The 27,144-nt window shown below is 46.1% G+C and overlaps 1 protein-coding gene across 1 annotated transcript; it reads left to right on the top strand.

Annotated features, from left to right (window-relative positions):
• Positions 1-654: 654 nt before the first annotated feature.
• Positions 655-23,991, top strand: si:ch73-105b23.6 (fibrillin-1). The gene is made up of 25 exons (XM_055901622.1): positions 655-672; positions 3,089-3,140; positions 3,323-5,410; positions 5,715-5,837; positions 6,013-8,049; positions 9,241-9,374; positions 10,392-10,559; positions 10,674-10,853; positions 11,038-11,641; positions 11,809-11,958; positions 12,404-12,618; positions 12,823-12,898; positions 13,738-14,037; positions 14,431-14,664; positions 15,769-15,921; positions 16,126-16,304; positions 16,480-16,678; positions 16,927-17,046; positions 18,382-18,501; positions 18,646-18,666; positions 18,795-18,862; positions 19,084-19,270; positions 19,623-19,751; positions 20,038-20,200; positions 22,905-23,991. The coding sequence occupies exons 1-25, from the start codon at positions 655-657 to the stop codon at positions 23,062-23,064; spliced, it is 7,878 nt and encodes a 2,625-aa protein (XP_055757597.1). The 3' UTR covers positions 23,065-23,991.
• The last annotated feature ends 3,153 nt before the right edge of the window (positions 23,992-27,144 follow it).

The following is a 27,144-nucleotide window of genomic DNA, read 5'->3' as shown; positions in this document are numbered from 1 at the left end:
GAGGTGGTGATCCGTCATCCACACTGATATGTCTGCCAGACATGCAGAGATGCGATTCGCCACCTGGTCATCAGAAGGGGGAAAGGAGAAGATTAATTGTGTGTCGTCTGCATAGCAATGATAGGAGAGACCATGTGAGGTTATGACAGAGCCAAGTGACTTGGTCTATAGCGAGAATAGGAGAGGGCCTAGAACAGAGCCCTGGGGGACACCAGTGGTGAGAGCGCGTGGTGAGGAGACAGATTCTCGCCGCGCCACCTGGTAGGAGCGACCTGTCAGGTAGGACGCAATCCAAGCGTGGGCCGCGCCGGAGATGCCCAACTCGGAGAGGGTGGAGAGGAGGATCTGATGGTTTATGCAAAAGCCTTCCTCCGAGAAAACAATAAGTAATCATGATAAATGTAGAATGTAACCCAAATGTAAAATGCCCACATCATCATATAATTGTGAACTATTCTCAGTAGAATAACACTGTAAAACTCTTCTAACACTTCTTTACAGATGAACCTATCCCGACCAGTGTTCCTTGTCTATTTGACTCTATCCCTTCACAGTGAGGAGGACAAATGAATGCCTCAGGGGACTTGTCCAGTTATTGTGAGAGGAATGATACATAATGAAAAATATGGGTGTTCCCCTTCTCAGCGGTTTAAGATGTCAGAGGGCTCTCAGGTATGGTAGAACTCCTATTGTTTTGGGTCCCTCTGGGAGACAAGAGACAGGAGTGGAGGAACTGAACGGGCACACAGCCTGGGTAAGGAAGGAAAGGACACGGTCACATCCATCTCAGAGAGACGGAGAGACACACACCTTACAACCGAGAGAAGTCTGCACTCTCAGCCCCAATGAAAGCCTCGTAGACTCTGAGAATATAGAAAAATATGCGGTGAGTAAATCTCTGCTATGATACCTGTAGCTACAAATGTCTGATGGCCTTTTTGAGTCATGTACATATATATTTATTTTTTTATGTGACTTGTTGTTGCGCTCTGACTGACTTTTAGACACACAAGGGTTTCTCAATGATACATTTAGGAAAGGTTCCTAATTGGTCGTTTCATACTTATTTTCTGTGATCTAGAAACATTTTGGATGGTCATTTTAATCATTTATTGCCAAATTCTTCATGTACTCCGGTGTTTGTGATACTGAGCAGGAAACCCAATATAAAGACCTTGTCTGATGACACACTTTTCCCTAGCAAGGGGGACAGAACATTTTCAAAGGCAATCCTTACATCGAGTGATTTAATAACTTGGTTTATGATGGCTGTGATGTTAGAGTTGTTCTGATCTAATGTACTTGCGATTGTATCTTGTTATATATATTTTTTATCTTTTATGTCTCAGGGCACCACTGAAAATGAGAACCTGGTCTCAATTGATCTCCCCTGATTAAATCAAAGTGAATCCATATCATTGGTCCTTGGCCATATAGTCTTCTAGATTTTTTAACAATCTATACCCGTTCTTTGGTACTCAGTAAACGTATCCGTAAGTGAAGGCAATGGTACATGCATGTCTCTTTCACCTTCATTTGCCAAGTTGTGATATAGATCACTTGGGTTTCAACATTGAAACGGGAATGTTGTATTTGAGCAAATACATTCTAATAGATTTCAACTTGAACTATTTCTGGACCTGAAAACAAGTAGCTGACACTTCATGGCCCAGTAACTTAACCATAGAGAACAGTGGATACTGCACCTAATGTTGAAATGTAGGGGTTTGGTAAGAGGCAAACATGACCTTTTAGTTTACTGTAACTGTATAACTTTACTGTGTAGAATAAGGTCTGGGACTTACAGTAGACTGTATTTTTATGCAAAACAACTCACCACCACCCAGGTTTATACGTATGAAACTCTGTCCCCACAGTCCTCCACACGGACACATTGAACCTGGCCTAAAGGGAGTCTTTGCATTTAGCTTGTAACCCAATCAGAAAACAGGGATTATTCTTATCCGTTTCCTCTATTCAGTGGGATATTGTTAGGGGACTTGTATTTCCAACCCCTCTGGACTTAGATGTCTCACCTATTTGGAAGCTCAACAACACAGCCAAGGACATTCTTTGCACAAACAATAATGGATTCCAGTTCAGTGTCCCTTTTTTTCTAAGGTTGTTCATTTTGTGGCCTAATCAAGGAAACAGCAGTTAATGCCAAATGATTAGTAAAAACATACAGTAGCAGTCAAAAGTTTGTACACACCTACTCATTCAAGGGTTTTTCTTTATTTGTACTCTTTTCTACATTGTAGAATAATAGTGAAGACATCAAAACTATGAAATAACACATATGGAATCATGTAGTAACCCAAAAAGTGTAGCTACTTTGAAGAATCCAAAATATAAAATAGATTTAGATTTGTTTAACACTTTTTTGGTTACTACATAATTCCATATGTGTTATTTCATAGTTTGATGTCTTCACTGTTATTCTACAATGTAGAAAATAGTAAAAATACAGAAAAACCCTGGAATGAGTAGGAGTGTCCAAACTTTTGACTGCTACTGTATACTCAAAATCACGTTTTATCACCAGAGAATATCAAATACTTTTTTGGAATGTCTTGACAAAATTATGTATATTTCCAACCCAAATATGAATAGCAGCAACCTCTATAATTTTGTTTCGTTTACTCCCTATTTTATCCCATCAATGTTTAATAATATTCTGGTTATAATTGGATAATAATATCAGTAGCTTTTCACTCATCTCTCGTGGTAGGTTGATTCTTGTCTCAAAAATAAAAAGCTTCATGTTAAGGTCATAGTAGACCCTGTACCATTGTTTGGAGTGGACGTGGGTTACGCAAACTAACAAAAAGGATCCTAACAAATTGAACAAATACCCTACCACCATTAAGCAGAACAAGGAATTGACCTACTATCCCAGAGCTGAGCTCTATGATATAACATTGTCTCCGTGACTCATACAAATTCAAGGGATGAAGGTTAATGCACTGACAAATAACAGGACTTCCAGAGCCTCCAAATTAGTCTTAAGGCAGTGTGAAATACATTTGTCAACTTCTATGTTACGCATTTCAATGTCACCATTTTCACTGTACTCTTTTTCTTGCAGGTTACCACTGCTAAGACTGGTGTGTCTTTGTGCAGTGCTGGGATACTGCTCTGTAGGTGAGTCTGTCCACAATCTGGTTGCATGTCCTCTTGACTGTAGTCATCTCTCTCTTTATCAATTACATTTTCTTTTGGTCTAGTATAGTATATGAGTTCTAAATAAACTAACTGCATCAATACGTTTATCTCTATTCTAATACGTGCTTCTCTCTCCTCTTTCTCCCTCTCTCTCTAGTTGCTGATCTGAGTGACTGTGAAGCGGTGGGAAGTAAATGCCACACCCATGCCGAGTGCCTCAAGGCTAAAGGCAACAACTTTGTATGTGTGTGTCGGTTTGGCTACCATGGAGATGGACTACTGTGTGTGGACATTGACGAGTGTGTTACCGGCCTCCACGGCTGCCACCCAAAGGCTCGTTGCTACAACACACTGGGCAGCTACAGCTGTGTGTGTCTGGATGGCTACTTCGGCGACGGAGTCCAATGTGACGATGTCAACGAATGCCAGACAAGGAACGGTGGCTGCCACGCCAGTGCCCTCTGTACGAATAGAGAAGGAGGGCGAGACTGCAAGTGCAAGGGAGGCTTCAATGGCAATGGGTTTCAGTGCACGGACATTGACGAATGCACAAACAGTGGCATCTGCCACTGGAATGCCACCTGTATTAACAACCCTGGCTCCTATATGTGCACCTGTAACACAGGCTATAAGGGCAATGGGAACTACCTGTGTCTGGATTTAGATGAGTGTTCAGAGACTCCCGGTGTATGCTCGGCCTCCTTAGGCTACAAAGGCTGTAAGAACCTGCCTGGATCGTACCAATGCACTTGTAGTATTGGTTACCAGAGCAATGGACAAACCTGTGAGGACATTGATGAGTGTGCTGGTAACATCTGTAGTTTCTATGCTGACTGTGTCAACACGCTGGGCTCGTACCGCTGCTCCTGCTTCGATGGATTCAATGGGAATGGGCTGGCATGTAGGGACATCAATGAGTGTAATGGGGAGAATACATGTGACCCCAACGCTGCCTGTATCAATGTGCTGGGCAGCTATGACTGCTCCTGCCGCACCGGATATCTAGGGGATGGCAGGAAGTGCACCGACATCGACGAGTGCGCCACCCTTAATATCTGCCCTGCTTCGGCCGCGTGCGTCAACACCAGGGGGTCGTTCTACTGCGACTGCGGCACGGGCTACATCTTTAACAACTCCAAGTGCATGGACCTGGATGAGTGTACCATCGGGCGCTGTAGCCCCTTCTCCATCTGTGCCAACCTCCCGGGCTCCTTCACCTGTGAGTGCAGGGCAGGGTACAGGGGCAACGGCATCACCTGCGAGGACTTGGACGAGTGCTCCTTGGCACAGCAGTGCCACTCCAATGCCCTCTGCACCAACCTTGCGGGCACGTTCAACTGCAGATGCCAGGTAGGCTACTCCGGGGATGGGGCGATCCAGTGTGCGGACGTGAACGAGTGTCTGGTGGACAATGGAGGCTGCCGGAATAAAGCCACCTGCGTCAATAGTAAAGGTTCCTTCTCCTGTCTGTGTCTTCCTGGGTTCAACCTGGTCAACCGCACCATATGCCAGGATATAGACGAGTGCCAGGCCATGGAGAAGCCATGCTACCTCAATGAACGCTGCTCAAACACTGAGGGGGCGTATGAGTGCCCCTGCCGGGTGGGCTTTGCCCGCCCCACAGCGACCAAGGCCTGTACGGATATCGACGAGTGCAAAGTGAACAACCCCTGCCACGTCAACGCCACATGTTTGAACACAGTGGGCTCCCATACCTGTACCTGTAAGCACGGATTCATAGGCAATGGCTCCAGGTGTGAGGATGTGAACGAGTGTGCTGAAGAAGGCACATGCCACTCACGGGCACTGTGTGCCAACATACCCGGGGATTTCTCCTGCTCCTGCCAGCAGGGCTTCTTTGGGGATGGCTTCCGGTGCCAGGATGTGGATGAGTGTGCCCTTTCCAACGTCGCCACCTGTCCCCCCATCTCAAAGTGTGTCAACTCTCCCGGAGCCTACGTCTGCTCGTGTATGAACGGCACAGTGGCCTATAATGACACCTGTGTGGCCCCCAGTCCCCGGTGTGCCCCTGCCTGCCACCGTCATGGGCTCTGCCACCCCTCGCCCGCTGGCTTCCAGTGTGTGTGTGACCTAGGCTTTGAGGGGGATGGACTCGCCTGTTCGGATATAGATGAGTGTCAGAAGAATGTGTGCCCTCGGAATGAGAATGTGTGTTTGAATATTCCTGGCTCTTTTTCCTGTCTCTGCAAAGTGGGCTACAGACAGAACGGGACAAACTGCGTTGGTAAGAGGATTTGATTTCGTCACAAAAACTACCAGAACTACTCAATATTTCTCAATAAACACTCATTTGCAAAATCCTATATGTTTTCTTCAAAATCTGGTGTTACAAATTATTTAGAATATGTTGTACTATAAAATTGTAAGATGTTGATGTTGTTCAGGGGATTTTCTCTCTCTCTCTCTCTCTCCGCTTCTCTCTCTCTCTCTCTCTCTCTCTCTCTCTCTCTCTCTCCGCTTCTCTGTCTCTCTCTCTCTCTCTGTCTCTCTCTCTCTCTCCCTCTCCCTCCCTCTCTCTCTCTTCTCAGATGTGGATGAGTGTGTGTCTGGAGACAAGGAGTGCAGTGAGTTTGCCCAGTGTGTGAACACAGTAGGGAGTCACCTCTGTTTCTGTCTCAGTGGCTTCACTGGCGACGGGAAGAACTGTTCTGGTAAGCGCAACATTTCTCTTCGAATTTCTATCATCAGTAGACATTACATAACTCTGTTAAGACTGTTCACGTACACCGTACCTGCTCTACTTTTGTGTGGATTCTCTTGTGAGCTTTCTTTTAGCAACTTGTGGGGCTGTTTTCCTGACACTGTCCCATTTTGGATGAATTATAGACATTGATGAGTGCCAAAACCAAAATGGAGGATGCCACCCCATTGCCAGCTGCTCAAACACTGCCGGATCGCACAACTGTATCTGCCCGTCTGGCACCGAGGGCACTGGCATGGAGTGTCAGGATGTTGACGAGTGTGCCGACAACTCCGCCGAGCCCCACAACTGCAGCCGCCTGGCCCAATGCAACAACACGGACGGCTCCTACCTCTGTCTGTGCCAGGAGGGGTACCGGGGGGACGGGTTCGTCTGTGAGGACGTGGATGAGTGTCTCTCACCGTCCACCTGTGGGAGGAACTTGACGTGCCTCAACACCCCCGGGGGGTACAACTGCACCTGCATCCTGGGCCTAGCCTACGAAGCAGGCACGTGTGTGAGCGTGGAGAACTGCCTGAACGCCAGCCGGGCGTGCCACCCTCACGCAGCGTGCCACCCCACCAAGGGCTCCTTCTACTGCCACTGCCAGGATGGTTTCCATGGCAACGGGGTGGCCTGCTGGGATGTGGATGAGTGTAGCCAATCGGGGCGGGAGTACTGCCCGAAGTTCTCCTACTGCTTCAACACAGAGGGCTCCTATACGTGTGACTGTTGGGATGGTTACCAGGACAATGGGACACACTGCATGGATGTGGATGAGTGTGAGATGGCGAACTACACCTGTCCTGACAACAGCACCTGTACCAACACAGAGGGCAGCTACCGCTGCCCCTGTGATCTGGGCTTCCTGGCTAGTAACAACTCTCAGTGTCTGGATCTTGACGAGTGTGTCTTGGGGCTGGCGCGATGCCCGGATAGCTCAGATTGCCAGAACACACCCGGCTCCTTTGTCTGTAACTGCTGGGACGGCTACCAGGGCAATGGAACAGGCTGCCATGATATCGACGAGTGCCTGGACAACTCCACCTGTCTTGAGAACAGCAACTGCGTCAACACCTATGGCAGCTTCCTGTGTCCCTGTAACGTAGGATTCCTCAGTTTAAATGATCGGTGTGAGGATATCGAGGACTGTTTGGACCCCGACCTCGGGCCGCTTTGTACCAACGGAACATGCATGAACACCATTGGTTCATTCTTCTGCTTATGCTACGTGGGCTTCTGGAGCAACGGAACTGAGTGTGTGGATGTGGACGAGTGTTCTGAGGTGTATTCCAACTCCTCTAGCTCTGTCTCTGTCTGCCAGCCCTCCTCTACCTGTATCAACCTCCCTGGCTCCTATCAGTGTCCCTGTAATAGTGGCTTCCTCCTGAACGGCACAGATTGCCAGGATGTAGACGAATGTAGCGACCCGGAGGGCGCCCCCTGCCCTGATCACTCCGTGTGCAAAAACACTGTTGGCTCCCTCCTTTGTCCCTGTCTGGACGGGTATGAGCCAGGGGCACAAGGCAATGACACGGTGTGCAAGGATATTGACGAGTGCCTCTTTAATACCACATGTCGCGTTGACCAGGTGTGCACTAACTTGCCCGGGACGTACCACTGTGACTGTCCCGGGGGGTACCATGAGGATGTGGGAGCGTGTGTGGATACGGATGAATGTGGGAATAGTAAGGGTGCCAAGGTGTGTCACCCCTCGGCGCGCTGTTGGAACACTCCAGGCTCCTACACATGCCACTGCTCCCAGGGCCACACGGGCAACGGCACCTGGTGCGAGGACGTGGATGAGTGCGCCGTCCTGACAGCACCCTGTCACAAACGCGCCCTCTGCTACAACACGCCCGGGTCATTCCTGTGTGTGTGCCACCCAGGACTCCTGGGCATCGGGGCCCTGTGTGTGGACCTGGATGAGTGCCAACAGAATAATGGAGGATGCCACTCTGCTGCCACCTGTTCTAACTCTGCGGGGGGGTTCCAATGCCGCTGTACCAGTGGCTGGGATACCAGGGGGGAGAGAGGGGGGCATGGGGACAGAGGGTGTGTTGACCAGGACGAGTGTGTGTCGCCCTCGGCATGCCCCGCCCACACGTCCTGTAGAAACTACCCAGGGTCCTTCAACTGCTCCTGTGCCTCTAACAACACTGTTTGTACAGAGCTGGCTAAGGGTGGGCTACTCCTTCATAAAGCTACCCTGCATGTTAACTTTGCTCTGTGTTCTGTATGTGGTTAGGGAATGAATGTCTCTGCATGTACACTACCATTCAAAAGTTTGGGGTCAGAATTAGAAATGTCCTTGTTTTTGAAAGAAAAGCACATTTTTCGTCCATTAAAATAACATTGAATTGATCAGAAATACAGTGTAACATTGTTAATGTTGTAAATGACTACTGTAGCTGGAACGGATTATTTTTAATGGAATATCTACATAGGCGCACAGAGGCCCATTATCAGCAACCATCACTCCAAATGTATCATTTTAAAAGGCTAATTGATCATTAGAAAACCCTTTTGCAATTATGTTAGCACAGCTGAAAACTGTTGTCCTGATTAAAGAAGCAATAAAACTGGCCTTCTTTAGACTAGTTGAGTATCTGGAGCATCAGCATTTGTGGGTTTGATTACAGGCTCAAAATGGCCAGAAACAAAGAACTTTCTTCTGAAACTCATCAGTCTATTCTTGTTCTGAGAAATGAAAGCTATTCCATGCCAGAAATTGCCAAGAAACTGATGATCTGTTACAACACTGTGTATTACTCCCTTCACAGAACAGCGCAAACTGGCTCTAACCAGAATATAAAGAGGAGTGGGAGGCCCCGGTGCACAACTGAGCAAGAGGACAAGTACATTAGAGTGTCTAGTTTGAGAAACAGACGCCTCACAAGTCCTCAACTGGCAGCTTCATTAAATAGTACTCGCAAAACACCAGTCTCGACGTCAACAGTGAAGAGGTGACTCCGGGATGCTAGCCTTCTAGGCAGAGTTGCAAAGAAAATCTCAGACTGGCCAATAAAAATAAAAGATTAAGATGGACAAAAGAACACAGACACTGGACAGAGGAACTCTGCCTAGAAGGCCAGCATCCCACAGTCGCCTCTTCACTGTATTTCTGATCAATTTGATGTTATTTTAAAACAAGGACATTTCTAAGTGACCCCAAACTTTTGAACGGTAGTGTATGCTGAACACATACTAAATGTGTCTAGTGTACACTTGAAGTAGTTGAAGTGCTAAATAGTGTAAAAGAGCTTGTTTACTTCTTCGAATATTCTTGCAGCATATATAGTAATTGGCATTTTGCATATTTTCTGTGTGAAAAGTGTGTCAAAATGTCATAATTACAATGATGTAATTCACAGAGAGTGATTTGTACCCGTTTGGTGACGAGGTGGGAGATATAGGAGTGTGGTTGGACACAAAAGATGGGAACTCTCCTTACATCACACCACCTATGGGTTTCCCCTTCATAGGCAAGCTGTATGATCGGGTCTATGTGAGTATCCACATCTTTACTCACTCCTCTGAGACTGGCCCTGAACTGAACACAGCAAGATAAATGATTAGTACAATTTTACAATTCTACAGTGTTTTATTCGATGCAGATGCAAGAAGATGTACATCAGTGTATTTTTTCTCTGAAATGGCCTTTGCTGTGAAACTCTATCTGCAATATTACAACTGATCTACCCCCCGCCCCCCCCCCCCCCACCCCCCCACCAAAAAACAACAACAAACAAACCACTGATATATGTGCAAAACTACAACACATACATTCACCAAAATATAATCAAATCAAATCAAGTTTATTTCATATAGCCCTTCGTACATCAGCTAATATCTCGAAGTGCTGTACTGAAACCCAGCCTAAAACCCCAAACAGCAAGCAATGCAGGTGTAGAAGCACGGTGGCTAGGAAAAACTCCCTAGAAAGGCCAAAACCTAGGAAGAAACCTAGAGAGGAACCAGGCTATGAGGGGTGGCCAGTCCTCTTCTGGCTGTGCCGGGTGGAGATTATAACAGATCATGGCCAAGATGTTCAAAATGTTCATAAGTGACAAGCATGGTCAAATAATAATCAGGAATAAATGTCAGTTGGCTTTTCATAGCCGATCATTAAGAGTTGAAAACAGCAGGTCTGTAATATAATAATCACCATTGACGGAACTAAGGATAAGCAATACTCAAAGAAGCCGTAGGATTGGTTCTACAGTACAGTGTAAAGCCAGATTGGGAAAGACTTGTTCTACCACAACATTGAAATGCATTAATATGACAACAAAGATGTGCACCATTACAGTGACAGTCTGCTTGGCCAAGTCAGTACCAAGATTGTGATCGATAATGCTTTCTCATTGGTCAATTTATCTTTCCAAATGTTATAGTGAAGGACAAATCAGAATAGTTTTGACAAGAATGCATGTTTCATAAGACATACTGTAGGTTTGGCAATAAATATATATATATACATATATATATAAATCAAATACATCAATAATTCTCTCTGGCTTAGTTCTCAGATAATGGACTCATTCAGTTCCAGTCTATCAGTCAGAATGAGCAGTTCCTGCTTCCTGTCCCTTTCCCTACGGGTTTCCGTGGCAACGAGGGCCTGGCAATGCTGGCCGTGTTCTGGGACGATGCTGACCTCACCCTCGGGGAGGGGAAGCTGTTCTATCAGGTGAGATGTCAAGGGTTAGGGTTGAGGGGTGAGTTTGGGTCAGAGTGGAGTCAAAGTGGGGATGACAGTCATTGGACTAATCCCATCTAATCTGAATGACTTTCTCTCTCCTAGGAATACCACAAGCTGAATATGTCAGATAGATATTCCCAAATTGTCTTCAGCCGTACAGCGGACGATGTGACGCGGTTTGAGGAACGGAACGACAAACCTGCGTTCACCCCAGCCTGGATTCTAAAGATCACTTGGGATCATGTGATGGCTGTCTCCTATCAGAAAATCAACCACTCTGAGGTATGTGGGTTATTGGATGGTACAGGGTGTGGTATTGTATGCCCGGATGTCTGTCCTAGATTAGCATCCATTGTTGCTCAAGTGTTAGCTGGGAGAATGTAACCAACCTGATTCATCAGTCCTCACATATAACTTCTCTCCCCATCTTTTTGTTCTTGTGGTGCCACCTTGTGGCCTGTTCCAGACTAACACCTTCCAGTGCATCCTGACTACGGACGGGGAGCGCTCCTTTGCCCTGCTACGCTTCGGGGAGATGTACTGGGGTCCTGGCCAGAGGATCCACCATGACGCCCTCACAGGCTACACCGACGGTGGAGCCCACTTTTTCAACGAGACCACGAGTTCAACAAATCTGTTTGGCCCAGGGGGGCGGTATAGGCCTCAGGAGGTGAGGGGGAACACAGGTAAACTGGGTCAGCTGGTGTATGACCTGACAGGGCCCACAGAGCGCGAACAGGACCCGAAGATGAGGTGCCAGGTGTGGGCCCTAAAGGAGCCTGATCCGAAGGAGTGGGCCAAGGGGGTGTCATCGTGCCCCTGTACCCGCGCCCAAGCACTGGAGGACCTGGCCTTTGGGCCTGAGACCCTGCCCCCCAACCAGCAGGATCGGGTACGGCTGAGGGAGCTACGGGGGCTGCGCTGGGGGGGCATTGGGGGTCACGTATTCCAGTCCATCCTGTCCAATCGGCACGGCTCAGGGAAGAGATGTGTGTATGACCCACAAGGTCCCCTGCTGGCTGGATACAGTGAGCGCTACTTCTCTGGAGCCACTGCACAGAAACACATAGGTACCGTCTCATTTACGTCATATAGTGAAAGCTCAACCTGCCATTCGGGAGGCTGTTCAAATCAATAACGGCATTCATTGATGTAATCACCAGCTGCATGTCTTTTAAACTAGCAAACTCATCCATATTGCCTGTTGTCGTCTTATTTCTCCACCCTCCATCTTTAGATGAGGATCTCCTTCCATTCCAGTGGTGTTGTATCCAGTCTCCTCTGTGCCACCTCTATCTGGCCAAGAGACCCCTGGACCGTTGCCAAGGTTACGGCTGGGTGAGCCCCGACTGCTGCATAACCGCGGCCAAGGCAACACAGGGCATTGGTGAGAGCTTACCTATACTCAGAGGAATGGGGGTCATTTACTTTCAACTCCTGTCAAGTCATTGTATTAATTATTATTGTGTCAGAGAATATACTCTATTATAAACTGGATGGTTCGAGCCTTGAATGCTGATTGGCTGACAGCCGTGGTATATCGTATATACCACTCTGCGTTGCGTATGCGTAAGAACAGCCCTTAGCCGTGGTATATTGGCCATATACCACACCTCCTCGGGCCCAATTGCTTAATAATACATAATTTTGTCACTGTTTGTCAATGATATGTAGCCCACATGTTTGGTCCCATTATGTGATAGTAGACAGATCGTTCACTGTGTGCCTGTCTGCTTGGACCCATTAGTGTAAATGAGTGTAAATGTCCTGTGCAAAGTCTCGGTTAGTGAATTGTTTCCTTCTCATACAGTACGTACCTGTTTCGTCCGCAGGCATGGTGTACGGCAGCCTTCATTTCATCACCTTCGATGGGACTGAGTACTCCTTCAAGGCCCTCGGCGAGTTTGTCATTGTGCGCCTCTCCTCCTACACGGGCTCCAATATCTTCACGCTGCAGGGTGAGACGTGCGAGCTGGAGACGGACGGACAGGCTAGACGGGTCCCCACGGTGGTGAGGATGGCTGCTTTTCACCAGGGCATCGGCAAGGTCAGTGTGGTGTGTGTGTGTGTGTCTGTCTTATGGGTTGTATTATGGGCTGTAGATCTCACGTGCTTGATTGTCCTCACCTCTGTGTGTGTGTGTGTGTGTGTGTGTGTGTGTGTGTGTGTGTGTGTGTGTGTGTGTGTGTGTGTGTGTGTGTGTGTGTGTGTGTGTGTGTGTGTGTGTGTGTGTGTGTGTGTGTGTGTTCAGGTTGAGTGGCGGTGTGCAAAGTCAGGAGAGGGACTGGAGGTCCTGGTGGATAATGTGAAGGTCCCAGTTTTTGTCGGTAAGAAATCTAAGCAGTACACAGGCCTACACCTGGCCTACCATAACAAACAAGGCACAGAAACAGGACGATTACTATTCAACATTTTACTACTATTCCACCTGACTAGACAATGCAATTTAGGAATATAGTTAATCTCTATACAACTTTACAAACGACCTGGAACATCATTCTCCAACCCTTGTTACATACAATATTACAGTAGCGTCTTCTTCTTCTATGATATCATGGCGGTTCCGCAAACAAACGCTGAAAGTGCGTGCCGCCACTTACTGGGCCGGAGTGTGTGGTCGATCACAGTTTACAACATTACACTCCGCATTTCTAAATCCTCCTACCTAACTCAGTACCAACGCAGTCCAATCTCTTCAACCTTTCCCTCTCTTCAACATACTTACAACAATTTGACAACGCGTGCTCCACCGTTTCCTCCACCGCACACTCCAGACACAAACCATTCACATGCTGGCCAACCGGATGAAATGACGAGTTCAGTGTACAAAGTCCTAGGTGCAATCGAACAAACACCACCTCTTCCTTCCTAATCTGACCTTTGAATCTTGGTCTACTGACCTTTCTATCGAGAGCACATAAAGGCCGGCCCTTGGGCTCAGAGTCCCATCTCTTCTGCCACATATCCATCAGAATGGTTCCGATCTTACATTTGGCCTCGCTTCTAACCAGTGGAAGATGAATATGAATTATATGGCTATCTGGTCTACAATTTCATTCCCTTCCACACCCAAGTGGGCTGGGACCCAGCATATTGTAGTAGCAATAGAATGCTAGCCTCATATCCCCTTAAAATGACATAACAGTGCCCTCTGCTGTCCTTGCAGGTGTGGTGCACATGGGCAAGGAGGGTTTTGCGGTGCGCTGTACCTCGGCCAGTAGCTGTGCGGCAGTGTACGCCGGGGGGCTCCACGTGGTGGTGTGGAGGGTGGGTGGAGGTGGTGGTGCACAGCAGTTGGCCGCCCTGGTGGAGGTCCCCCAGACCTTCTACAGCCGCACCGTGGGCCTGCTGGGCCTCTGGAGCTCCAACCGCACCGATGACTTCCTGCAGTCTGACGGGAAGCTGATGATCTCCCCCAAGAATAACCCTCCCCCGGAGGAGAGCCTGCGCCAATTTGGCCTGTCCTGTGAGTGAGGCTTAGGTCAATAAGTTACGTTGAAGGAGTTGGCGGCACATTGAATGTCAATACTAACATACCACTTAGAATGCATGTCCAATACATTGCTTCATTCTAGGTAGCATGCTAGTGTGGTCCCTCTACCCTAATTCAAATATAGTGTATCACGCAGATTAAGTACCCCTAACTCCACTCATGTATAAGTAGCCATTCACAGACATTGCTAGGTGTTTAAAGGAGCGGTCTTTCACCCTTTCATCCTTGGTCTGATAAGTGGGTACGAATTCACACAGAGCCCCTCGGTTACATATAAGGTCCTGTCTGTACAGTCACTTTGTCTCATGTCAAATATGGTGAGCTATCTTGAGGGTTCTGACTGATGTCTTGTAATGTGTTCCGTAGGGGCTGTGCCTGTTCCAGAGAGCCTGCTCTTCTCCATCCCACCCCCTGGTCGGTTTACTCCAGCCTCGACAGAGGAGCTGATGTCAGTGAGTCCAGCTGTACAAGACAGACTGAGGAGGACATGTCAGGGCAGTTTGCAGTGTGTTCATGACATCCTGGCTTCTAACGACACTGGACTGGGTTTGCAGAGTCTGGAGTCCCAGGAGCTGTACCACAAGCTGGCTATGGTGTTTGGTGAGTCAACTGTTATGTCAGCCAGAGGATCAAGAATTTGTATCTTTATTGTAGATGTTGGCACTTCCTCTTCGAGTCACATACTCTGTGCTCTGGGTCAAAGTTGCCCTCTGGACAAAGATCTAGGATCAGTTTTCCCTCCCCAATTACAGAGTCTAATCTTAAAATATTAGCCTAGTTGGGCTAGTTTAGAGGGATAAACACAAAACTAACCTTATATCAGTGTCTATCAGTGGTGTAAAGTACGTAAGTAAAACTACTTGTGTATATGTACTTTACTATTTATACTTTTGTCTACTTTTACTTTTACTTCACTACATTCTGAAAGAAAATAATGTACTTTTTACTCCATACGTTTTCCCTGACATCCAAAAGTACTCGTTATATTTTGAATTCTTAGAAGGACAGGAAAAAGTTTCAATTCACTTACTTATCAAGAGAACATCCCTGGTCATCCCTACTATCTGATCTGATGGACTCACTAAACACAAATACCTTATTTGTAAATGATGTCTGAGGGTTGGAGTGTGCCCCTGGCTTTCCGTAAATAAATAAAAACTAGAAAATGGTGCCGTCTGGTTTGCTTAATATAAGGAATTTGAAATTATTTCTACTTTTACTTAAGTATATCTTATATATTTCTACTGATACTTAAGTATATTTAAAACCAAAAACATTTTTACTTTTACTCAAGTAGTATTTTACTGGGAGACTTTCACTTTTACTTGAGTAATTTTCTATTGAGATGTCATTACTTTTACTCAAGTATGACAATTGGGTACTTTTTCCACCACTGGCCTGTATGTGCAACTTCATCCTACTCCACAGTATTCTGCCATTCGCTCCGTAACAATTCATTGAATGCAGTGTAGTGTTGATTGAGGTCAATTGACATGTTTCTCTATAGGTCAGGTGGTATTCAACTCTTATCCTACGAGGTCCAGAGCCTGCTGGTTTTCTATTCTACTGATACTTAATTGCACCCAACTAGTGTCCCGGGTCTAAATCAGTCCGTTATTAAAGGCGAACAACGAAAAAAAGCAAAGGAACTGGCTTCGAGTTCCAGAGTTGAGTTTGACATGCTTCAATTTCTCTCCTATGTAGGGAACATGCCTCCCATCGTGACTGAGCCCACGGTGATCCGTTGTAAGGTCAAATCCACTGTTCGCGTGCAGATCAGCACTCAAGACACCAACCTAGACCCTATAAGCTTCTCACTGCTCTTCCCCAGACCACCACAAGCATCTGTTGGGAAAAGTGAGCTAGAAACACACACACACACACACACACACACACACCCACACACACCCACACACACACACACACACACACACACACACACACACACACACACACACACACACACACACACACACACACACACACACACACACACACACACATGCAAACCCCCCTCGTGGCAAAGTTTTCTATAATTCCTTAATGTGTCTCTCCCTATAGGTGATGGCATATTGACCTGGACACCACTCAACATCCAGCCTGTCTACCTGACCATCAGAGTTGATGACCAGCTGTTCAGCTCTCAGTTCACCCCCATCCTGCAGGTGTGCGACTGCCTCAACGGTGGCACCTGCCAATACAACAGCATCGTGGACAACCATCTGCAGGGGAGATTTCAGGTAAACAAACATGCAGACAGACTGACAGACAAAACAGTAAGGGGGAGTATTTCTACATGGGCTTGGGTGTTTTCTCCCAGGGTGCAATATGAACTAGTCCTGTGTTTTGAGTGTGATATGATGTTCCCATGCCGATCAACCCCACACACCCTTCCTTTGTGCCTTGTCCTCCCAGGTGGTAGGGTGTCTGTGCCCTAAGGGTTTCAGTGGGATATTCTGTGGGGATACCACCGACGTGTGTAAAGGGAAGCCTTGCTTCCCAGGAGTGCAGTGCCAGTCTCAATCCCAGGGTGAGCCAGACCAGTTCACCTGTGGAGAGTGCCCCCCACCCACCATCTACGAGGACAAGCAGGGATACAAGTGCTTTGAGAATGGTTGGTATACTTTGGATAAGGGTTGTGTTCATGAGGCACTAAACGGGAGAGAAAACAGGTTGGGGCTACCTGCTCGTTTTGCGTTGCGTGCCCTAATGAGCACGACTCAGCTAGCAACTTCTTTACCTGTATTCAGGAAAGTATTCATTACTACTAGTCAGGAATTTTTCCTCATCCAGATAAACTCCTGGCACTATTCATGACCATTGAGCTGTTCTCATTCATGTTTCTCCTTCTTTTCCTCTCAGACTTCTGCCTCCCTCCCTTCCCCTTTCCCTGTCACACGATGGCTGACTGCCTCAGCTCAGGGTACAACTACACCTGCAGGTGCAAGCCTGGCTTTACTGGGGACGGACGCAACTGCACAGGTACTGACTCTTGACCCCTAACCTCTGGCATAAACATACTGTGTTGTAGCAAAGTCAGGGGGTAGTCCTGACCGGGGCTTGAACCCTGGACTTTGTGACTGTCAAGCCAACACCATAGCTTTCACGCCAAGAGATCCAAACCTCTCGACGACGCCGTAGGTGTTGAGTTAAGGTCACTACAGTATACATACATTCTGAAAACAATGTAAACTACACTACATTGCCAAAAGTATATGGACACCTGCTCGTCGAACATCTCATTCCAAAATCATGGGCATTAATATGTTGGAACATTCCTGCGGGGTCTTGGTTCCATTCAGCCACAAGAGCATTAGTGAGGTCTGGCGCTCATGTTGGGCGATTAGGCCTGGCTCGCAGTCGCCGTTCCAATTCATCCCAAAGGTATTCGATGGGGTTGAGATCAAGGGGCTGTGCAGGTCAGTCCAATTCTTCCACACCGATCTCAACAAACCATTTCTGTATGGACCTTGCTTTGTGCACCAAGGCATTGTCGTGCTGAAACAGGAAAGGGCCTTCCCCAAACTGTTGCCACAAAGTTGGAAGCACAGAATTGTCTAGAATGTCATTGTATGCACATGGGGATCTTAGGCTTGTGTGCGGCTGCTGGGCCATGGAAAACCATGACCAACTATGCTGTAGAGTTAAGATTTCCCTTCACTGGAACTCAGGGGCCTAGCCCGAACCATGAAAAACAGCCCCAGAACATTATTCCTCCTCCACCAAACTTTACAGTTGCCACTATGCATTCGGGCGGGTAGCGTTCTCCTGGCATCCGTCAAACCCAGATTCGTCCATCAGCCTGCCAGATGGTGAAGCGTGATTCATCACTCCAGAGAACGCATTTCCACTGCTCCAGAGTCCAGTGGCGGCGAGCTTTACACCACTCCTTCAGCACTCGCCGGTCCTGTTCTGTGAGCTTGTGTGGCCTACCACTTCGCGGCTGAGCCATTGTTGCTCCTAGATGTTTTCACTTCACAATAACAGCACTTACAGTTAACCAGGCCAGGTCTAGCAGGGCAGAAATTTGACGAACTGACTTTTTGGAAAAGTGGCATCCTATGACGGTGCCACGTTGAAAGTCACTGAGCTCTTCAGTACGGCCCATTCTACTGCCAGTGTTTGTGTATGGAGATTGCATGGCTGTGTGCTCGATTTGATACACCTGACAGCAATGGGTGTGACTGAAATAGCCTGAATCGACAAATTTGAAAGGGCGTCCACATACTTTTGGCCATGTAGTGTATCTCTGAGCCATATTGCAGTTGTTTTCTGAAGAGATTACAGTACATCATGATAATATTCCTCCTGATTCAGACATAAATGAGTGCCTGGACCCATCGGCCTGTCGTAACGCCAAGTTTGAGTGTGTGAACACGCCAGGGTCCGTCCGATGCTCCTGTCGCTACCAGAGCACTGAGGAAACCGATGGCTGTGGTACGTACACAGAACGGCCCAGTAACGAACGATTCCAAGTATAGTACTGCATGAAACAGTATTTTCTGCAGGGCATTGTGAAGTAAAGTGCTAACCAGATTATCTCTGTATAATGATGATACCATTTCATTTGTTCCTTTGCAGGGGACTCTGCCAATCCACCAGGTAAGCATTCTATTTTTCAAAAGAATCCCCCAATACTGCACAGCAAGACATGACTACTGTGTCGCCATGGTGATCATGACCACATTGTGGAGTGTGAGGTCATTTTATGGCCTTGTTGTTGTTGACAGGGTTCAATGTCTTCAACGTGTCCTTGGGCTGGAGGAACCAGGGGTCTGGAGGAGAGGGGCTGAAGCAGGTGAGAGAGGGAGTGTGTGGAACACATAAAACGAGCTATAGGGCCATACGTTTTTCCAGACCACATGACCTGACCAGGGATACCAGTCCAGAAATGGAAAGGGAAAACTCTGGCTCCTATTATTGTGTGTGTAAATGTAGATCATGGCTGAGTGGGGTGATATAATGATGTGATGATATGTGTGTTTATACAAAATGACGACAAACTTCTCCGTCCTACAGCTGGAGGAGATTCTGTCAATGGGCTTCCAGAACAAGTTCTACAACGCTGTGATGAAACGGCCGATGCAGGGCTCAGGTCTGGATGAGTACAGGATCAACGTGTCCAGTGACACACCCCACTGGTACATCAGAGACTACCTGACCCGAGTCGGTGCTTACTACAGCATCAGAACCGCTGAAGTCGGAGGTAAAACAATCATGGAGTTTCTCTGTTAAACTATACTGTATAGTCACGAGGAGATGTCAGACTGAGAATGTATTGATTGTAATAGTAGTAGAACAACTTTATTATCCCTCAGGGCATTGACGGGCGGCCGCCACACGATGTAATGTAAAACAATGCTCTCAGGGGAAGCATAACTTGAACCAGGACCACACATTGTCATGTCAACAATGATGATAATGGGGATTATGATTCCTGCAGTTGTCAAAGATGCAGTCGGTGTTTGCCAGCAAGAATTGAGATGGTTTTGTACTACTTTATCCTCTCGTCTCTTTGTCCTTATTGTCTCTTTTATCCTCTCGTCTCTCTCTCACAGACTTGGATGAGTGTAAATCTAATGAGGCTGTGTGTCGGCAACCTGCCCTTTGTGCCAACACGTACGGAGGGTACAGGTGTGTGTGCAACGGGACCACCGACGTCGACTACACCCAATCCTGCATTTTAGGTGAGGCTGTGGGAAAAGATGGGTCGTTGACCGTATACCATTTCATGCAAATACCCAGGGTGTGATGCTGTTCCTGGTCATTTCACGTCGTCATTTCATACTATGGTTATGGAAAAGAGTTTCCACTAAGCGTGTATTCTCTGAACCCAGAACCAAATGCACTGGCCAGCTACTAAATGCTGTTAACATGGGAACTGACCAAGATGTTTTGGGGGCCCTAAGTATGACATAATAATGTGTTAATGGCCTATTAAACCTAACGTTCCACTGTTGGCCCACTGTTTAGACATGGGTGGTTTGAACAGGACGGGGATAGCCGTGGCCCAGATGGCGGAGGATAAGAAGTCCCTGATCCTTGGCCTGGTTTTAGGCATCGGGATCCCTGTCCTCCTCCTCCTGTCTGCCTTAGCCTGCTTCTGCTGTGCCCGCAAGAAGACCATCACAGGAGAGTGAGTAGCCTGAATATCCTCACAGACGGTACCATGGTGTATACAACATTCACACAGACTTAATAGTATATAGTACCTTCAGAAAGATACTGTAACCACAATATATATATATATATTTACAGTAACAGATGCATAGTTTATCCTCAGTTCAGATACAATGTTTACCGTTATTGCAGCAGAACTACAAGGCAGTACATAATCACAAAAACACAAGATTGGGTAGAAACACAACACCAAGTTTGTAACGAGAGTCTGGAAGCAAGTACAGGGAGTGAGTTTTTTTATAAATAAAACAATAAACACGAAACACAAACAACACACCGACATGAAAACAGAGTCATTAACACCTGAGGAAAGAACCAAGGGGAGTGACAGATATAGGGAAGATAATCAAGGAGGTGATGGAGTCCAGGTGAGTGTCATGAGGCGCAGGTGCGCTTAACGATGGTGACAGGTGTGCGGGATAATCAGCAGCCTGATGACCTAGAGCAGGGGTGTCAAACTCATTCCACGGAGGGCCTAGTGTCTGCAGGTTTTTGGTTTTTCCTTTCAATAAAGCTCTAGACAACCAGGTGTGGGGAGTTCCTAACTAATTAGTGATGTTAATTCATCAATCAAGTATAAGGGAGGAGCGAAAACCCGCAGACACTCGGCCCCCTGTGGAATGAGTTTGACACCTGTGACCTAGAGGCTGGAGAGGGAGTATACGTGACAAACTTCATGAACCGACAACCTCAATATACTAGCTAGACACTACCTGCACTTGTAATCGCATCAAATTAAATCCACAGTAGTTCTCAGAAGCAGAACAAAACCTTAAAACTGTGTTGGTCTACCTGACCTCTGCAGGATAGTTGAGGTACATCTGGTGTCCGTATGTCCATCAGCTCTGTTTGTGTATTATCTCCATGACTGCAGTACTATAGTCTGCAGATGTACAGCATCTGGAGCAGGTGGCAGTGGACTAGAGACACATAATCCTGCCGAGTCCTGGCCCTGCTTTATACTGTAAACCACAGTGTAATGTATGAGTCGTTCTATTTGATTTCAGTTTTTGACCGCACCCCATTTTACGCATATGTTGTAGCTTAGACCCTATTGTACATAATCTGAGGTGTTTGTGTTGTGCCCGCCATCGGTTGAGACAGCATGCTCTTGAATACAGGGATCTCAGCCGGTTGTGATACAGCCCAGGATCGAACCAGGGTCTGTAGTGACGCCTCTAGCACTGAGATGCAGTGCCTTAGACCGCTGCGCCACTCTGGATCCCTAATGGAAAGCCTTCCCAGAAGAGTGATATATTCGACGAACAGGTGTCCACATACTTTTGGTCATGTAGTGTATGTCATAACAGCTGCATTAACTTGTCATAACCATCCATGGCTATATTATAAACAGGTTATGACACCTACATAAGAGTGTAAAAACCCACACAACCTACCACTCAAGGCAAAACATTCCAAAACACCATAGCCTATATGTCAATAGTATGTTTGTTACGTACAACAACAACAAGAACTGACCATATTAAATGATCATTGTTATTGCACACACATCAGACATGCACCTACCCCAATGCTCTGTTGCTGATGACTGGGATAAATGCAGGAGCAAATTTCAGATGCCGGACATGACACCCTCTTTTTGATTGATGACTGATATAAGGGCATGTACATACGTAGGCCTATCTGGCTTGTATGATTATGATGGTCATAATGCTTCTTGACAGCGTCATAGATTGCATTTTCTTAGTCCAAGTAAAGTGACACAGGGTGGTCATAATGCTTCATGACAGTGTCATAAAGTGTCTTTTCTACAAGTTGTTTAAAATATGATGAGGAAAACATGACTGTAAAGAATTGATAACAGCAACAACATATTGAAGAGAATTTGAAGCGAACAGAAACTTCTTGGCAGGGATAAAACTAATTTGAAAAAATGTGGGTTCTGACACTCTTAAGTAGGTGTCATAACAGCCAGAACATAACGCAATAGATGTCACAACAGGTGGAAATATATGGGTCATGACAGTGTTATGATCATATTATGACAGGTTATGACAATTATGCCAGCTGTGTCATAACACGCCCAGTGTCATAGCTGGGCATCAAGTAAAGTGTTACTGAAATGGTAATTGAATTGAAATGTTAACTTCCAATTACTACCACAAAGATGGCCACCAGTCCACCCACTGTCGAATGTCAACTTAAATGGGAATGTCTATTCTATTATCTAAATTTCAATAGGTTTCCTATGGAAGATTGACAGCATCATTTAAAACAACTGATCTTTACACATTTTATCAACAACGACAAAAGAATGAACCTCCATCTCCTGAATGTTTAACTTTCTGACCACTTCCTCCATGGGCAAATATGTATGGAACGTTTCATTCAAATCAAAAGGGCTTCGGTCAGAAAAGAATACAACTCAAATGGAACGACCCATATACCCTATGGACTTAAGGCTCGGGGAGGTGATTGGGGATGTTGTAGAATTAGCTTATTATAATGATAGGAAATAGGCCACTGTCGCATGGACACACACAGTGCTATTCATCTGATAGAGATTATGCAACATATTTGGATTATGTCTGTGTAACTGTATCCATGCCTAATAGCATAGTGCCCTTTTTAAGTCAGTGCTGAGTGTGCCAGATGTTACTGTTGGACAACTCTCATTCCGTTGTGTTGTTTCTGTGCAGAATTCCTCAATTGTTACCAGAATATGTTCAGGAGCAGTACAACCCTCCGCCCTTCAACTACTCGGACCCGGCTCTACACTACAACGTCCACGTCAGCCCGCGCGTCATCGACGACCTTACACCCAGGAAGCATCGCAGTACAAACTTCACACACGCTTAACAGCGCTATTATGATTGTACATGTCAAAATAAAACAAAGTCAATCTATGATTTACACTGTAATAACCAATTGCTTATAGCTGAGGGACTTTCAAAGTCCATTGCATTTCAGAAAAGAAGAAGTGGACACAGAAATTGATACAGAGAGAAGCTAAGCATATCTCGTGCTGTGATTCTGACAAGCACTCCTAGCAAGTACGTAAAAGTAAAGGCTGGACGGCTCTGGGCGAAGGAACTTAATAAACCTGTAATACATGTGTATTAATATTACAGAGTGAGCATTGCCACATATTTGTACATGCAATGGATTAACACAGAGACAATTGTAGTCATTTTATTTATCAGACAACATGTTGTGGGGTCCTCTTCTTAACCTTCAGCCCATCAGCTGTTTTACTTGAGAGCATAATGTCTACAGCTTTGTGTTGGACTTTGCACTGTGGTGGAGGGTACTGTAGGGTTCTGAGTCTTGATGGCTATGAAGATACGGAGAGAGAACGAGAAGCACTTGAATCCAATTCAAGGTTTTCTTAACGACCGGTCGGTAAGAGTAGTATACACCGAGCATACAAACTTTATCATACATGGGTCTCAAACACTCTTATATAAGCTATGAACGGGCTGTCACCATTATCCTGAGTGGAGAGCACAAAAATGAAACCTCATATCGATCTACAAGACCAGAGGGAGTCAGCAGCTACAGAGAAGTCGCAGTCAGTCGATGGCTGGGATGGCGAGGCATCGGTGAGACGCCTTGTTGACCACATCCTCCCTCTGCTCAAGCCATGCGGTTCCCTCTTGACTGTCACTCCATCTTTTGGTAGCTTGAAATCTTTTTTAAAAAACGTTCAACTCTGGCTGAAAATAGTCATCCAGACCTGAATCTATATAGCTGTTTTATTTGATTCTTGTTTGTTTAGCTTTTTCAAGCGCTTTGAGACTCTTTCTGTAATGAAAAGCGCTATAGAAGTTAAATAAATAATTATTGTCATGTACATTGAAGAGAGTAGTGTCCTTTGCCTTAAACCTATGGAATACATGCAATATTAATAATGGTACATCTCAATGTTCTAAAAGAAAGTAAATGCATGATGTAAACCAGATCTCCCTTGGAGAAGATGTTTTAATCGCTGAAGTCATGAACCAGACAATGGCATGTTTACAAGGGGATACATGTTTCATGATTGGCACCTATGTTACAGAGAGGCACAGATGGTGAAACATACACTACATGGCCAAAAGTATCGTCAAACATCTCATTCCAAAATCATGGGCATTAATATGGAGTTAATTAATTAATATGATCCCCCCCTTAGCTGCTTTAACAGCTTCCACTCTTCTAGGAAGGCTTTCCAATAGATGTTGGAACATTGCTGTAGGGACTTGCTTCCATTCAGCCACAAGAGCATTAGTGAGGTCGGGCACTGATGTTTGGCGATTAGGCCTGGCTCGCAGTCGGTGTTCCAATTCATTCCAAAGGTGTCCGATGGAGTTGAGGTCAGGGCTCTGTGCAGGCCTGTCAAGTTCTTCCACACCGATCTTGACAAATAATTTCTGTATGGACCTCGCTCTGTGCACAGGGGCATTTTGGGGCTCCGAGTGGCGCAGCGGCCTAAGGCACTGCATCTCAGTGCTAGAGGCATCACTACAGACCCTGGTTCGATTCCAGGCTGTATCACGACTGGCCGTGATTGGGAGTCCCATAGGGCGGCTTACAGCGTCGTCCAGGTTAGGGTTTGGCCAGAGTAAGCCGTCATTGTAAATAAGAATTGTCATGCTGAAACAGGAAAGGGCCTTTCCCAAACCGTTGCCACAAATTTGTAAGCACAAAATCGTCTAGAATGTCATTGTATGCACATGGGGAGCTTAGGCTTGTGTGCGGCTGCTGGGCCATAGAAAACCATTTCAAGAAGCTTGCGACGAACAGTTCTTGTGCTGACGTTGCTTACAGAGACAGTTTGGAATTCAGTAGTGAGTGTTGCAACCAAGGACAGGTCATTGTTCCGTGCTTCAGCACTCGGCGGTCCCGTTCTGTGAGTTTTTGTGGCCTACCACTAAGCGGCTGAAACGTTGCTCCTGGACGTTTCCACCACAATAACAGTACTTACAGTTGACCGGGAAAGCTCTAGCAGGACATAAATTTGACGAACTGACTTGTTGGAAGGTGGCGTCCTATGATGGTGCTACGTTGAAAGTCACTGAGCTCATTAGTAAGGCCATTCTACTGTCAATGTTTGTCTATGGAGATTGCATGGCTGTGTGCTCAATTTTATACATGTGGCTGAAATAGCCGAATCCACTAATTTGAAGGGGTGTCCACATACTTTTGTACATATAGTGTATCTACCTGGCTGTATATTACCATCAATATTTTACAGTACCACCATACTTTGACCATTCCCATCCTGTGGAGGTGTTATACCTTTTCCAATCATTAGGTGTCAGCAGCGAGTCACCCAGACAGTGGCAGCAGAGAGGCTGATCAATCACATTGCTTGTGGGAGGTTGAGTTGAGCTGAGTAGCACAGTAGCACAGCAGTCACCTGCTCAGACTGCAGCCCTGGCTCCTTAGAAAGTGGCTGCAGCGTGCCGTGTGGTGCCCCCTGCAAGATGAGATCATCTGAGTGCGGTGCACAGTGCAGCTCTGCAGTTCCCAGCACCGCAGAGAGGCAGCAACACTAGGGTCAAGGGCAGGACACTGCCACCGCACTACCCAACCCACTTCCTGAATGTGGATCCCCCTCCACCCCACCCACCACACCCTCCCCCACACTATCACTGCATAACCTCTGCAGTGCCACAGTTCCTCTTGATTTCATCCCGTGGAGGAAGCGAACACAGATAAGGTCGAAGTCCTCTTCAGAATATGCATAGGAAAGTGCTATAAAGAGTAATTGAGAGATGACATGGCAAGCAACACAGCTGACACCTGTGCATGAAGAAACAACATCAGGTCGAATGAAGAAATACCAGAATAACTCACCTTTGTAATAAAATGAATGAAGCATTGAAGATGAAAATATGACAAGCACTTAGCCTACTTCTATCCTGCATAGTTTAATTAGGAGCTCAACTGAAGGCAGCGTTTGAACAGGAATCCTACTTTGACTGCAGCAGACACCTGGAGGTACGCCAGAAGGAGGAGAGAGAGAGCGGAACGCTGAGATCAACAGCAAGGATTCAGTTTGACAGTTTCTAAGTGGTGGTGTCCTTCTGAGCACCTCAGATTTAAGAAACAAAGCCAGCCGATGACTTGAGCTACAAAAATACTCACAGATAGACAGAATTAGAAGGATTAATTTGGATTCGACACTGAGCATGTATGTTCATATCCATTTCATCAGAACATGATTGAAATAGCTTGGGAATACCAGCCATGCTAAATCCTCTTATCAGATTTGAGGGCATCATATTTGGCTCATGATAATGCAATTGTGAAAACAACAAGTCATTGCTCTGTAACAGTTACCTATGGATGGATCTGCTTACTGTTTAACTGGTATAGAAGGAAAATAAAAAAAATGATCCAGGCATGATGTCACAGTACATTGAGCAGTGACACTAATTAAAATGGAGTGGTGGACACAGAGTCCCTGACTACAGCCCGCCTCCCCTACACATGACCCTGACCTTGTGGTGCGAGACCAAGAGCTAGTGTTTTCATTAATAAAAACAAACAAGAAAATTGTGCCGTCTGGTTTGCTTAATATAAGGAATTAGGAATTATTTCTACTTTTACTTTTGGTACTTAAGTACATTTTAGAAATTCCATTTACTTTTGATACTTGAGTATATTTAAAACCAAATACTTTCAGACTTTTACTCAAGTAGTATTTTACTGGGTGACTTTCACTTTTACTTGAGTCATTTTCTATTAAGGTATCTTTACTTTTACTCAAGTATGACAATTTAATACTTTTTCCACCACTGCCAAGAGCAGCTGTCTGGAGGAGTGTGTTCGGGGATGGGTTGCCTGTTGCAGATAAGGTCTAACTCTCCGGAGCAGTTATATATTCACACATACTAGCAATGCTTGACTTGGCTGAAATAGGTGCTGGTACTGTTTACATTTATGTGCAGG

Source organism: Salvelinus fontinalis, chromosome 37 (genome assembly GCF_029448725.1).
Source record: "Salvelinus fontinalis isolate EN_2023a chromosome 37, ASM2944872v1, whole genome shotgun sequence".
Lineage (NCBI taxonomy): Eukaryota > Metazoa > Chordata > Actinopteri > Salmoniformes > Salmonidae > Salvelinus > Salvelinus fontinalis.
This window is presented reverse-complemented; position numbering and strand designations above follow the sequence as displayed.

Coding starts and splice junctions, on each gene's coding strand:
- si:ch73-105b23.6 (XM_055901622.1), top strand. Junction 10,560..10,673: donor AGGGGAAGCTGTTCTATCAG/GTGAGATGTCAA, acceptor TCTCTCTCCTAG/GAATACCACAAGCTGAATAT. Junction 18,502..18,645: donor TGAGGAAACCGATGGCTGTG/GTACGTACACAG, acceptor GTTCCTTTGCAG/GGGACTCTGCCAATCCACCA.